Consider the following 14,173-nt stretch of genomic DNA (forward strand, 5'->3'; position numbering starts at 1 on the left):
GAAACAGAAATTAATTAACATTATTAAATAGTTTATTAGAATAAATTAACATTTTTGTTTTTAATATGATTTAAATTTAATTTAATTTAAAGTGGCTGAGTTTCAGACATTTTCAACTTTGCCACTCACACTCAGCCATTGTGTGGTACAACGAGCAGCAAATATATATTTTTTGTTAATTATTGTTTTAAATTCACTAGACTCGTCACTAACTAATGAACCGCTTATGGAGAAGAAACTCACCTGAAAGAGAGCTGACACCTTTTCCATTCGTGTACTTTCCGACGACATCGTCCACTTGGGAATGAACTTGTGCAAGGTTGTAGAACTTGATGACGGCTTCAGCACTGGCGTAGCCACCGGTGTAACTAGACAAGCCCCATTGCTGTCCGTAATTGTTCTGGCAAAGTGCTGCGGAGCCTGGAATAGAAAAAATAAAATAAAAAACTATAAGGAGAAAAAGGATGGCAATGAAATTATAGAGTACAGATGAATGTATAAAATCTCATCATACTCTCAGGAATGTATGACGTATGTGTTTATAATGTACATGTAAATATAATGTATGTAAGATCTTATAAATATCTTGTAGTGGCAATGTAGACAAATTTAATTTAAATACCTTAATTTTAGGTGCATATAATATATTTACCTGTCTTGCCACCAAGTGATCCGCCGACGCAGATGACGATCCTAGCAATGGCGAGGACGACTGTGGAAAACAAAAAATGTTAATAAATAAATTGTTAACATAATTATTTATTAAATTTGACTAATAATCAATTGTTAATTTTAATTATAAATTTTAACATAAATTTGGACAGTAAAATTATTTTCCAATTATTGTGACGAAAAACGAAAACAAAACATGGATTAAAAATAATAAAAATATGTACTTACTATTTCCAAAGATTGTTCCAACTGAAATAAAAATGAAATACATATTAGTATTACATAATTATAATGAATAAAATGACATTATAAAATTGAAAAATCGGAGAACTGTTAATGAAAACGATTATCAAAGTCGTAGTGAGGAAAGATATGGTGTAAGTGCTATGGAAAAAAATAAACAAACTGTTTATCATAGCTATTTTGGAATAAGTTTAAATATATATTATTAAATTATACTTATTATTAGTCGACAATAGGTCCAAATTATTCCCAATTAACATTTTCTTTTACGTCTTTCTTTTATTTCGAAGAAAAAAATAATTTACTTATTGTTTTATAATATTATTTTTCTGTAAAAAAAAAAGAAATATACTCACGGCCAGGAATTAGAGTGTTAATGATGCTCCTTGCTGCACGAGACACTAGAAAAGAAAGAAAAATCAAATTGTAATAATTAAGGTAAGTAACAAAATAATCTGTAACACACGTTTTCATCAACACGCATGAGAAGCGACAAGTTGCCGGACGTTGCTGTCTCTTTTTACAATATTTCAGGCAATGAGTAGCGAAAATGTTTCTAATTATTAATTTAGAGTAATTTAAACCGATGTAAACAAAACATAACTTACCGCCAATGACGACGTTGATAGCGTCATCGAAGGTGCCGGGGAATTCTGTAAAATAAAGAAAATATTAAATGTTTCGCTCATCATACTCGTGAACGGGTGCTGTTTTGTAGGAATTGATTTGCTTTGGTCACTACGACTGACTTATCATATTACTTTGCTTTAGTTGTTTGTGTAATATTTTAATTTTTCATGATCCTATAATAATTTGCTGGAAGAAATCTCTTATTAGAGATAAGCTCACCGTTGTACATTACGTTTAAATTTAAATATTTTTATCATTACGTTTGTGTACAATAAAGACTAATTGGTAATTTGCATTTACAAAATTTTGTCTTATAATATTTAAAAAATAATAAAATAAATACACACATACTACATTGTGGAGGAGATACCGCGGGGTGCAATTAATATAAAAGCACTTACTCAGATGGGAGATGCTAGTCAAAATGGCGCTCGCGTCTCCAGCAACATTGGTCACTCCCTTAGCCAAGAAACCTGGAAATAAAGAAAAAAATGTTATTAATCATTAATGAATCGTCATAAATCAAGAGATTAGAGTTATCCTGTACACGAGTATAGAGTGAATCATTAAAAGGAGTATTCTACCAGTCAAGTTCGACATTTTTTTCAAAACCAATGTTAGGATTCAAAAAAGAAAAAAAAAAATTAAACTATACTAATTTGACAGCTGGACTGACTGACAGTGTTACGAAGAGCTGCTCGAATTTTTTTCGGTACCATTCGATACTATTACCTAGTTAATTGTTTATTTTTTAATAAATAATTATATTTATCGTGTATTTAATAAATCATTTAATAATTCTTTAATTAAAATAAATAAATTATTAATTAGCATTTACAAAAAGAAAATGTCTTCAGCTCTCATCTGTCAATTGTTATTATTGTATGCACTACGAGTACTGATGGTGTTAAGTCCATAGTACTTTATATGTAATGTTCATATAAATAAAGTAAAAAGCATATTCAAATTTTAAATTGTTACTTACCAAAAGGTTGGAGTACGTTGTTCGAACTGCTTGAACCATTTGAACTGTTGTTAGAGCTATCACTCGAATTGTTCGAATCACTTGAATTACCACTGGAACCATTGTTGGAACTGTCGTTTGAACTTGAATTGTTCGAGTCACTTGAATTACCACTGGAACCATTGTTGGAACTGTCGTTTGAACTCGAATTGTTCGAGTCACTTGAATTACCACTGGAACCATTGTTGGAACTGTCGTTTGAACTCGAATTGTTCGAGTCACTTGAATTACCACTGGAACCATTGTTGGAACTGTCGTTTGAACTCGAATTGTTCGAGTCACTTGAATTACCACTGGAACCATTGTTGGAACTGTCGTTTGAACTCGAATTGTTTGAGTTACTTGAATTGTCACTGGAACCATTGTTGGAACTGCCATTTGAACTTGAATTGTCTGAGTTATTAGAATTGCTGTTTGAATTGTCGCTGGAGTTGTTATTTGAGTTTGAATTGTTTGAATTATTTGAACTGTTGTCAGAGCTGTTGTTGGAGTTGTCGCTCGAGTTGTCTGAGCTGCTGGAATTGTTACCAGACTGGCCATTGGAACTATTGCTGCTGTTTGAATCCGATTTCAAGGCACCATTAAAGTCGAAATGTCCGTATCCAGAAATTCTCTTCTTTATCTCCGCTCCCAAAGAAGCTAGATCTAGAAGAAGAAAATAAAATTATTATCATTTTGAATGGCAAAAACTTTTTAGATATTGATTATAGCATTTTCAGTATTATATTTTATTTGACATTACGGAAAAATTCAAATTTTACTTTTCGACATAAATTTTTTGTTTTTACATATAATATAGATCGTAGATGATAAAATTTTGTAAAACTAACCAGAATATCCTTGAGCCTTGAAACTGCTTTCAGCGTAGGAGATTACGGCTAAAAAAGAAGACAGAAAATATTTAGTAACGTTAATTTAAATCAACTTGTAAACACATGTGTTTTATGTTTTTATCTTGGATTACAAATATTATTATGTATTAAATTAACTGATGAAAAATATTTTACTTATTTTATTAATAGGTTTAGGGATGTTATTAATGTAGGCTTATAAATGATTTATTATTTATCTATTTTAATTTTTACAGTACATTATTAGAATTGTAAATATAAAAATACTTACAATCGACAAGTTTTGCACCAACTGGAAAAAGAAAAGTATGATAAGTAAAAGTCAAATCACAAAACCGTTTTAGTGTTTCTTATAATTGATACTGATTTAACAGTTGATGGGTAGACGAGACTAGTAATCATTATGGTGTTAAGATACCATATACTTTCTAGATATATTAAAGTTTAATTAGTTTATTAAAAAGTTGTTACATAATTTAAAAACTGCATACATAAATTTCTATGTTTTACAAAGGTTAGCAGGTGTTGCTGATTGGCACTAAGTCTGCTTTTTGAACTATTAATATAAGTCGCCAAGAAAGTTGTTATAAATAAATAAATAAACAGTGTAATACTTACGTCCGCCCGAGTAACTGTTACCAACCACACCAATGACAGTGGAAACTGGAAAATAATAAAAAATAAGTTACTTTGAATAGTAAACAAAAAGAAGATAGATGTCTTAAAAGAACAGTATCTCTAGGAGTTGTATTTTCTTTCTAGCTTTTCATAGGCAGAGAGAATCGAGTGTCAGAGGCGTCTATCCGTATCATACATTCACGCCGTCTTCGGTTTGACTCCTTTCTCAGGTAGAACGTAGTTCTATCGTGATATATATATTCATCTATTTTCGCATTTATTTCGTGATACTTTTATTTAATATTCATACACAAATAGTCAATATTACCAAATACGGTAAAGATGTGACAAACTCAGTAAAATTCTAAATGTGATTGGATGAGTTATCAATCGAACAAACTTACGCCAATATTCATAATATTAATAAAAATTAGATAAGGAAAACCACTCACCCTTGACGAAAACTGTAACGAAGTCCTCTTGACTGAATTTACCGCTGTTCTCTATAAAAGAAAATGTGGATTAGTATACCATTGCATATTTTTTTATGAAAATATATATTTTATTTTTAATAAGTAGAATAGAGCACACTCTTTAAAATATCAAGTACTTACTGTCAAATAGATCTCCTAATTCGGTGACCAACTGTACAACGATTTTATCGGTGCCTGAAATAGAAATTAATTAACATTACTGAATAGTTTATTAAAACAAAATTAAATTTTTGTAATTTATATAATGTAAATTTAATTTAATTTAAAGTAGCTGAGTTTCAATCATTTTTAATTTTGCCGCTCACACTCAGCTATTGTGTAGCAGAACGAGTGGCAAATATATATTTTTTATTAATTATTGTTTTAAAATTACTGGATTCGTCATTTAATAATGAAACACTTATGAAGAAGAAACGAATTCACACCTGACAGAGAGCTGACACCTTTTCCATTCGTGTACTTTCCGACGACATCGTCCACTTGGGAATGAACTTGTGCAAGGTTGTAGAACTTGATGACGGCTTCAGCGCTGGCGTAGCCACCGGTGTAACTAGACAAGCCCCATTGCTGTCCGTAATTCTTCTGGCAAAGTGCTGCAGAGCCTGGGACAGAAGAATAAAAATAAAAGAACTGCAAGGGAAGAAAACGATGGCAATGAAATTATAGGATGGAGGCATAAAACCCTAAAATTTTTAGGATCAGCGACGTATGAGTATTTATAATGTATTAAGATCTATGTATGTATAATGTATTAAGATCTTATAAATATCTTGTAAGATATTTTAATTTTGGGAACACAAAATATTTACCTGTCTTTCCACCAAGTGATCCGCCGACGCAGATGACAATCCTAGCAATGGCGAGGACGACTGTGGAAAACAAAAATATATACATAAATGAATTGTCAAGATAATTATTTATGAAATTTATTTAATTAATTTTTAATCGATCAATTAATTAATTTCTACATTAATCATTAAATATTATTAATGATTAATTTAGTAAAATTAATAATTAATTTTATGAAAGCAGACAAATATTGACAATAAAATTATTTTCCAATTATTGTGACAACAAACGTTAACAGAAAATGGTTTAAAGTAATGAACATATGTACTTACTATTTCCAAAGATTGATCCAACTGAAATAAAAATAAAATGTATTACATAGTTATAATGATTAAAGTGGCATTATAAAAATGAAAATAGGAGAATTGTTAATGAAGACAATTATCAAAATCGAAGTAAGAAAAAGATATCCCGTAAGTTTTGTAAAAGAAAAACCAGTTAACACCTAAATTTAATCATAGCTATTTGGAAATTAGCTCAATTATTTATTATTAGTCAGAAATAGGTCCAAATTATTCTCAATAAACTCTTTCATTTTACTTTCCTTTTGTAAAAGAATAAATACTATTCTTGATATTAATAAAAAATTTTTTTCTGCAAATTGTATAAATAATACAAATGTTTTTCTAACAATATCAGTGTGCTTTTACAGTTTACAATTATTATATTGTAACAAATTATATATTATAATTACTCAATTTCCTTTTTCTGATAAAAAAAAGAGAAATGTACTCACGGCCAGGAATTAGAGTGTTAATGATGCTCCTTGCCGCACGAGACACTAGAAAAGAAAAAAAGAAAATTGTAACAAATATTACAGTTAAACTGAGTAACAAAGTAATCGCCTGTTAGACACGTTTTCAAAGTGACGTAAACAATATATAACTTACCGCCAATGACGACCTTGATGGCGTCGTCGAAGGTGCCGGGGAATTCTGAAAAATAAAGAAAATATGAAACGTTTCGCTCATCATACTCGTGAATGGGTGCTGCTTTGTAGGAATTGATTTGCTTTGATGAAATGAAATGAAATGAAATGAAATGAAATGAAATGAAATGAAATGAAATGAAATGAAATGAAATGAAATTTGAAATGAAATTGAAATTGAATTAATTGATCACTACGACTGACTTATTATGTTACTTTGCTTTAGTTGTTTGTGTAATATTTTAATTTTTCATGATCCTATACTAATAAATGTTTTTAAGGTTTGTTGGAAGAAATCTCTTATTAGAGATAAGCTCGCCTTTGTACATTATGTTTAAAATTAAATATTTTTATCACTACGTTTGTGTGCAATAAAGAATAATTGGTAGTTTGCATGCACAAAATTTTGTCTTATAATATTCAAAAAATAATAAAATAAATACACACATACTACATTGTGGAGGAGATACCGTGGGGTGTAATTAGTATAAAAGTACTTACTCAGATGGGAGATGCTAGTCAAAATGGCGCTCGCGTCTCCAGCAACATTGGTCACTCCCTTAGCCAAGAAACCTGAGAAATAAAGAAAAAAATGTTATTAATCATTAACAAATTGTCATAAATCAAGAGATCAGAGTTATCCTGTACACGAGTATAGAGTGAAATCCATTTAAAGAATGGTTTACGAGTCAAATTCGACATTTTTTCCAAGACCAATGTTAGGATTCAAAAGAGCCAAAAAATTTAAATTACACTACTCGTAATTTGACAGACAGACGCTTTGTGTGATAAGGAGCTGCTTGAATGTTTATCGGTATTATTAAGTAATCTTCTATTAATAACAAGTAGTTATATTTATTGTGTATTTAATAAATAATGTAATAATTCTTAAATAATGTAATAATGTAATAATTAATGTAACAAAAATAAATAAATTATTAATTAATATTTACGAAAAGAAAATGCCTTTAGCTTACATTCGTCAATTGTTACTATTTTGTGCACTATTGATAGTCTTAAGTCCACCTTAGTTAAAGTACTAAGGTGGACTTAAGACTTTACTTTACTTTATTTATATGAATATTACTTTTGTAATATTCATATAAATAAAGTAAAAAGCATATTCAAATTTTAAATTGTTACTTACCAAAAGGTTGGAGTACGTTGTTCGAACTGCTTGAACCATTTGAACTGTTGTTAGAGCTATCACTCGAATTGTTCGAGTCACTTGAATTATCACTGGAACCATTGTTGGAACTGTCGTTTGAACTCGAATTGTTCGAGTCACTCGAATTACCACTGGAACCATTGTTGGAACTGTCGTTTGAACTCGAATTATTTGCGTTACTTGAATTGCCATTGGAACTATTGTTGGAACTGTCATTTGAGCTTGAATTGCCCGAGTTACTTGAATTGTCACTGGAACTATTGTTGGAACTGTCATTTGAGCTTGAGTTGTTAGAACTATCATTGGAATTGCTCGAATTATTTGAACTGTTGTTAGAGTTATTGCTTGAGTTGCCTGAGCTGTTTGAATTATTGCCAGACTGGCCGTTGAAACCACTGCTGTTGTTTGAGTCAGAGTCCGACTTCAAAGCACCGTTGAAGTTAAAATGTCCGTATCCTGAAATTCTCTTCTTTATCTCCGATCCCAAAGAAGCTAAATCTAGAAGAAGAAAATAAAATTATTGTCATTTTAAATGGCAAAAACTTTTTAGATATTGATATTGATTATAGCATTTTCAGTATTAAATTTTATTTGACTGTATGGAAAAATTCAAGTTTTACTTTAAGACATAATTTTTTTGTTTTTACATATAATATAGATCGTAGATGATAAAATTTAGTAAAACTAACCAGAATATCCTTGAGCCTTGAAACTGCTTTCAGCGTAGGAGATTACGGCTGAAAAAGAAGACAGAATATTTTTAATAATGTTTATTTAAATAAATTTGTTTACAAGTATCTTTAAGATTATCAGTGTTTTATGTTTTTATCGTTGGGTTACAATTATTATTAAGTATTAAATTAAATGATGAAAAATATTTTATATATTTTGTAACTAGGTATGTTAATATTAATGTGGGTGATTTGTTATTTATCTATTTTAATCCTTATAGTACATTATAAGAACTGCAATTATAAATAATGTTTTAATGAGTGTCTTAATGTAATAAAATAATAAATAATAAAAATACTTACAATCGACAAGTTTTGCACCAACTGGAAAAAGAAAAGTATGATAAGTAAAAGTCAAATCACAAAACTATTTTAGTGTTGTTTATAATTGATACTGATTTAACAGTTGATGGGTAGACGAGACTAGTAATCATTATGGTGTTAAGACACCATATACTTTCTAGATATATTAAAGTTTAATTAGTTTATTAAAAAGTTGTTACATAATTTAAAAACTGCATACACAAATTTCTGTGTTTTACAAAGGTTAGCAGGTGTTGCTGATTGGCACTAAGTCTGCTTTTTGAACTATTAATATAAGTGACCAAGAAAGTTGTTATAAATAAATAAATAAACAGTGTAATACTTACGTCCGCCCGAGTAACTGTTACCAACCACACCAATGACAGTGGAAACTGGAAAATAATAAAAAATAAGTTACTTTGAATAGTAAACAAAAAGAAGATAGATGTCTTAAAAGAACAGTATCTCTAGGAGTTGTATTTTCTTTCTAGCTTTTCATAGGCAGAGAGAATCGAGTGTCAGAGGCGTCTATCCGTATCATACATTCACGCCGTCTTCGGTTTGACTCCTTTCTCAGGTAGAACGTAGTTCTATCGTGATATATATATTCATCTATTTTCGCATTTATTTCGTGATACTTTTATTTAATATTCATACACAAATAGTCAATATTACCAAATACGGTAAAGATGTGACAAACTCAGTAAAATTCTAAATGTGATTGGATGAGTTATCAATCGAACAAACTTACGCCAATATTCATAATATTAATAAAAATTAGATAAGGAAAACCACTCACCCTTGACGAAAACTGTAACGAAGTCCTCTTGACTGAATTTACCGCTGTTCTCTATAAAAGAAAATGTGGATTAGTATACCATTGCATAATTTTTTATGAAAATAAACATTTTATTTTTAATAAGTAGAAGAGAGTACACTCTTTAAAATATCAAGTACTTACTGTCAAATAGATCTCCCAATTCGGTGACCAACTGTACAACAATTTTATCGGTGCCTAAAACAGAAATTAATTAACATTATTAAATAAATTATTAAAACAAAATTAAATTATTGTAATTAATATAATTTGAATTTAATTTAATTTAAAGCGGCTGAGTTTCAGTCATTTTCAATTTTGCCGCTCACACTCAGCCATTGTGTAGCAGAACGAGTGGCAAATATATATTTTTTATTAATTATTGTTTTAAAATTACTGGATTCCTCATTTAATAATGAAACACTTATGAAGAAGAAACGAATTCACACCTGATAGAGAACTGACGCCTTTTCCATTTGTGTATTTTCCGACGACATCGTCCACTTGAGAATGAACTTGTGCAAGGTTGTAGAACTTGATGACAGCTTCAGCACTGGCGTAGCCACCGGTGTAACTAGACAAGCCCCATTGCTGTCCGTAATTCTTCTGGCAAAGTGCTGCAGAGCCTGGGACAGAAGAATAAAAATAAAAGAACTGCAAGGGAAGAAAACGATGGCAATGAAATTATAGGATGGAGGCATAAAATCCTAAAATTTTTAGGATCAGCGACGTATGAGTATTTATAATGTATTAAGATCTATGTATGTATAATGTATTAAGATCTTATAAATATCTTGTAAGATATTTTAATTTTGTGAACACAAAATATTTACCTGTCTTTCCACCAAGTGATCCGCCGACGCAGATGACAATCCTAGCAATGGCGAGGACGACTGTGGAAAATAAAAATATATACATAAATAAATTGTCAAGAAAATTATTTATGAAGTTTATTTAATTAAATTTTAATCGATCAATTAATTAATTACTAAATTAATCATTAATTATTATTAATGATTGTTTTTTAATTAGTTTTAATTAATTTTATTTTTGAAAGCAGACAAATATCGACAATTAAATTATTTTCCAATTATTGTGACAACAAACGTTAACAGAAAATGGTTTAAAGTAATGAAAGTATGTACTTACTGTTTCCAAAGATTGATCCAACTGAAATAAAATTAAAATACATATTAGTATTATATAGTTATAATGACTAAAGTGGCATTATAAAAATGAAAATCAGAGAATTGTTGATGAAGGCAATTATCAGAATCTAAGTGAGAAAGGATAATTTAAAAGTTAGTTTTAAGTTTTGTAAAAAAACTAACTAATCAGATTAAATATTTGTTATTAGTCAGAAATAGGTCTAAATTATTTTCAATAAACTTTTCTACTTTTTTTTCAAGAATTAAAAAAGCTTTTGTTGATATTAATAGAAAATATTTTACTGCAAACTGTATAAATAGTACAAATGTTTTTCTAACAATATCAGTATGCTTTTACAGTGTACAACTATTATGTTATAACAAATTATATATTACAATTACTCAATTTTCTTTTACTGAAAAAAAAAGGAAATGTACTCACGGCCAGGAATTAGAGTGTTAATGATGCTCCTTGCTGCACGAGACACTAGAAAAGAAAAAAGAAAATTGTAACAAACATTGCAGTCAAAGTGAGTAACAAAGTAAACGCCTGTTAGACACGTTTTCTTAAACACGTATGAGAAGCAACAAGTCGCCGGATGTTGCTGTCTCTTTCTACAATATTTTATGTAATGAGTAGCGAGAACGTTTCTATTACTTAATTTGGAATAATTTAAACTGACGTAAACAAAACATAACTTACCGCCAATAACGACGTTGATAGCGTCATCGAAGGTGCCGGGGAATTCTGAAAAATGAGGTAAATATGAAATAGTTCGCCCGTCATACTCGTGAACGGGTATTGCATTGTGGGAATACATTTGATTTGGTGGCTACGACTGATTTGTTATGTCGCTTTGCTTAAGTTGTTTGTTTAATATTTAGTAGTCTTGTTTTTTTTTTATAAATACACACACTATATTATGCAGTCGATTCTGGGGCACATTTAGTATAAAAACACTTACTAAGATGAGAGATGTTAGACAAAATGGCGCTCGCGTCACCAGCGACATTGGTTACTCCTTTAGCCAGGAAACCTGAAAATTAATAATAGAACATTATTAAAAACGTAATCATTGGTACATTGTCATACATTACGAGGTCAAAATTATTCTATAAACAGAGTAAAATCCTTTAAAGGGAGTGTTCTAACAGTCAAATTGGAAATTTTTCCAAGATCCATGATAGGATCCTAAAGTGACAAATTTGACAGTTCAATGCGTAGTGTTACGAGCAGCTGCTCGAATTTTTTTGTCGTTTTTCGACACATGTTTTTTGGAAGGAAAGATTAATTTTGATTTTACCTTATTTATTATGCTTTTCTATGTATCGACATTATTTTTTGTTATATTCACCAAATACTTTAGTAATTATTAAACATTAATTTAATTATTTTAATAAATTAGTTATAAGTATTTACAAAGAGAAAATATCTTTATCTCGTTAATTGTTAACAATATTCTATGCTCTGGCTATGGTGTTTAATCCATAGCGCTTTATACGTAATGTTTAAAGTAAAAATTATATTCAAATTTTAAATTATTACTTACCAAAAGGTTGAAGTACACTGTTGGAATTCGAACTGCTTGAACCATTTGAATTGTTGTTAGAACTGTCGCTAGTGGAACCATTGTTGGAACTGTCGTTGGAGCTGGAATTGTCCGAGTTACTTGAATTGTTACTGGAATTATTGTTGGAACTGTCATTTGAGCTTGAATTGTCCGAGTTACTTGAATTGCCACTGGAACTATTGTTCGAACTGTCATTTGAGCTTGAATTGTTCGAGTTACTCGAATTGCCACTGGAACTATTGTTGGAACTGTCATTTGAGCTTGAATTGTCCGAGTTATTAGAATTTTTGCTGGAATCATTGTTTGAGCTGGAATTATTCGAGTTATTCGAACTGTTGTTAGAGCTATTGTTAGAATTGTTGCTCGAATTGTTTGAACTGCTGCTGCCGTTTGAATCCCATTTTAAAGCACCGTTGAAGTTGAAGCGTCCGTATGCAGAAATTCTCTTCTTTATTTCCGCTCCCAAAGAAGCTAGATCTGGGATAAAAAAAAATATTGTCAATTTTCAATGGCGAAAATTTTTTAGATATTGATGTGTGGATTACATGTGTATTAATTATATTATATCAGTATCAAATTTTAGTTGACTGTAAAAAGACGTAAAACTAACCAGAGTATCCTTGAGCCTTGAAACTGCTTTCAGCGTAGGAGATTATGGCTGTAAAAGGAAATAGAATATTTTTAATGTATGTATTTAAATTATCTTGTGTTAATTTTAATTTTAATGTTTCAATCGCTGTATTACAATTGTTATCAATTCTTGAATTGTTAATTGTTGCAAAATATTTTACTTATTTTTAAGTCTACGTATGTTATTAATATAGGTTTAGAAATGATAGTACATTATAAGAACTGCAGTTATAAATAATACTATAATGAGTGACTTATGAAATAACAAAAATACTTACAATCAACGAGTTCTGCGCCAACTGCAAAAAGAAAACGAAATGATAAGTAAAATAAAGTACAAAACTTTCTTATTGTTATTTAAGATTGATATTGATTTAACGATTGATGGATAGATATAATAATTGTGATGTTACGTTTTCCTTTTACGCTATCTATTATCAAGTTTAATGAATGTATAAAAAGACATGCTAAATTTGTTTAGCAAATATTCCATGACAAGTATAATTTACCAGAGGGAGACTTTGCATAAAAGTCGTTTGCTTGGACACCTCTGTCATATTTATAATTCTGCCGTGAAGCAGTTATGTTTGCATGGCTTTGTTTTGGTTTGAAGGGTGGGATGTGGCAGTAAATTTACAGGGTATAGTCGAATAACACCTGAGTCCTCAGAAATGGTAACGCATAGGTGGTATCATGGGCAAAACAGTATACTCTGTTATGTCCATGGTACTGCTCATGTGTATAGGCGACGATTACCACTTTCCATCAGGTGGGCCGTCAGCTTGTTTGCCATTCTAAGTTGCATAAAGAGAAACAGATTTTACATAACATTAACATTGCTAATACAAGGTTTTGTGTATTAAAAAGGTTGGCAGATATTTAGTATAAATATCTGCCAACCTTTTTAATATAAATATATAAATAACCAGTATAATACTCACGCCCGCTAGAGTAACTGTTACCAACCACACCAATGACAGTGGAAACTGGAAAATATAAAATAAAAAACAAGTTATTTTGAATAATCGTAAAAAAGAAGATAAATGTCTTAAGAGGATACCTGTTTTAGTTGTTGGATATTCGTTAATTTTTCTATCTAGTATATTTGGGATAGGCAAAAATATTTGAGTCATTTTAAGTCTAATCAAGAAAGTGGATCTTTCAAATGTGTCTTCAGTTTCGAGTTTCCAGGAAATCACATATGGGGATATGTGATTTCCTGGACACGTAGAAGGAATCTTTTACAAAATATTGTCAATTTGGAAGGTTCGAAACTGAAGTTCTTAAGAAGATTATGTATTTAGAAATTTTACTTGCTGAAAAATCACCGATTTGTATTTCAAAGTCCCTAGTCCTGTCACGATAGAAACCTATATTCAATTACTTACGCATCTATCACATAAAGATTTTGTTTCACATTCATATAAAAAAGTTAAAGTTATATAACACGGTCAAAATATAGAAAATCTCGCAAAATGCTAAATGTGATTGTATGC

General features: G+C 30.0%; 1 protein-coding gene across 1 annotated transcript in view; it reads right to left on the bottom strand.

Moving 5' to 3' along the window:
- LOC113519512 (sericin 1-like) overlaps positions 1 to 14,173 on the bottom strand; it is a 31,519-nt gene that overhangs the window by 4,351 nt on the left and 12,995 nt on the right. Inside the window, exons 24-57 of the mRNA XM_052892458.1 lie at positions 13,619 to 13,663; positions 12,956 to 12,976; positions 12,658 to 12,705; positions 12,027 to 12,524; positions 11,442 to 11,513; positions 11,180 to 11,224; positions 10,919 to 10,963; positions 10,478 to 10,498; positions 10,162 to 10,221; positions 9,778 to 9,954; positions 9,473 to 9,526; positions 9,311 to 9,361; positions 8,859 to 8,903; positions 8,512 to 8,532; positions 8,167 to 8,214; positions 7,457 to 7,975; positions 6,811 to 6,882; positions 6,272 to 6,316; positions 6,118 to 6,162; positions 5,654 to 5,674; positions 5,342 to 5,401; positions 4,958 to 5,134; positions 4,653 to 4,706; positions 4,491 to 4,541; positions 4,039 to 4,083; positions 3,692 to 3,712; positions 3,400 to 3,447; positions 2,531 to 3,214; positions 1,947 to 2,018; positions 1,524 to 1,568; positions 1,272 to 1,316; positions 901 to 921; positions 653 to 712; positions 244 to 420 (exon numbers count right to left, since the gene is read on the bottom strand). Coding sequence (XP_052748418.1) covers positions 244 to 420; positions 653 to 712; positions 901 to 921; positions 1,272 to 1,316; positions 1,524 to 1,568; positions 1,947 to 2,018; positions 2,531 to 3,214; positions 3,400 to 3,447; positions 3,692 to 3,712; positions 4,039 to 4,083; positions 4,491 to 4,541; positions 4,653 to 4,706; positions 4,958 to 5,134; positions 5,342 to 5,401; positions 5,654 to 5,674; positions 6,118 to 6,162; positions 6,272 to 6,316; positions 6,811 to 6,882; positions 7,457 to 7,975; positions 8,167 to 8,214; positions 8,512 to 8,532; positions 8,859 to 8,903; positions 9,311 to 9,361; positions 9,473 to 9,526; positions 9,778 to 9,954; positions 10,162 to 10,221; positions 10,478 to 10,498; positions 10,919 to 10,963; positions 11,180 to 11,224; positions 11,442 to 11,513; positions 12,027 to 12,524; positions 12,658 to 12,705; positions 12,956 to 12,976; positions 13,619 to 13,663 — 3,513 coding nt within the window. The remainder of the gene's footprint in view (positions 1 to 243; positions 421 to 652; positions 713 to 900; positions 922 to 1,271; positions 1,317 to 1,523; positions 1,569 to 1,946; positions 2,019 to 2,530; positions 3,215 to 3,399; positions 3,448 to 3,691; positions 3,713 to 4,038; positions 4,084 to 4,490; positions 4,542 to 4,652; positions 4,707 to 4,957; positions 5,135 to 5,341; positions 5,402 to 5,653; positions 5,675 to 6,117; positions 6,163 to 6,271; positions 6,317 to 6,810; positions 6,883 to 7,456; positions 7,976 to 8,166; positions 8,215 to 8,511; positions 8,533 to 8,858; positions 8,904 to 9,310; positions 9,362 to 9,472; positions 9,527 to 9,777; positions 9,955 to 10,161; positions 10,222 to 10,477; positions 10,499 to 10,918; positions 10,964 to 11,179; positions 11,225 to 11,441; positions 11,514 to 12,026; positions 12,525 to 12,657; positions 12,706 to 12,955; positions 12,977 to 13,618; positions 13,664 to 14,173) is intronic.

This window comes from Galleria mellonella, unplaced genomic scaffold, assembly GCF_026898425.1.
Source record: "Galleria mellonella isolate WM207_F2 unplaced genomic scaffold, CSIRO_AGI_GalMel_v1 utg158, whole genome shotgun sequence".
Taxonomy (NCBI): Eukaryota; Metazoa; Arthropoda; class Insecta; order Lepidoptera; family Pyralidae; genus Galleria; species Galleria mellonella.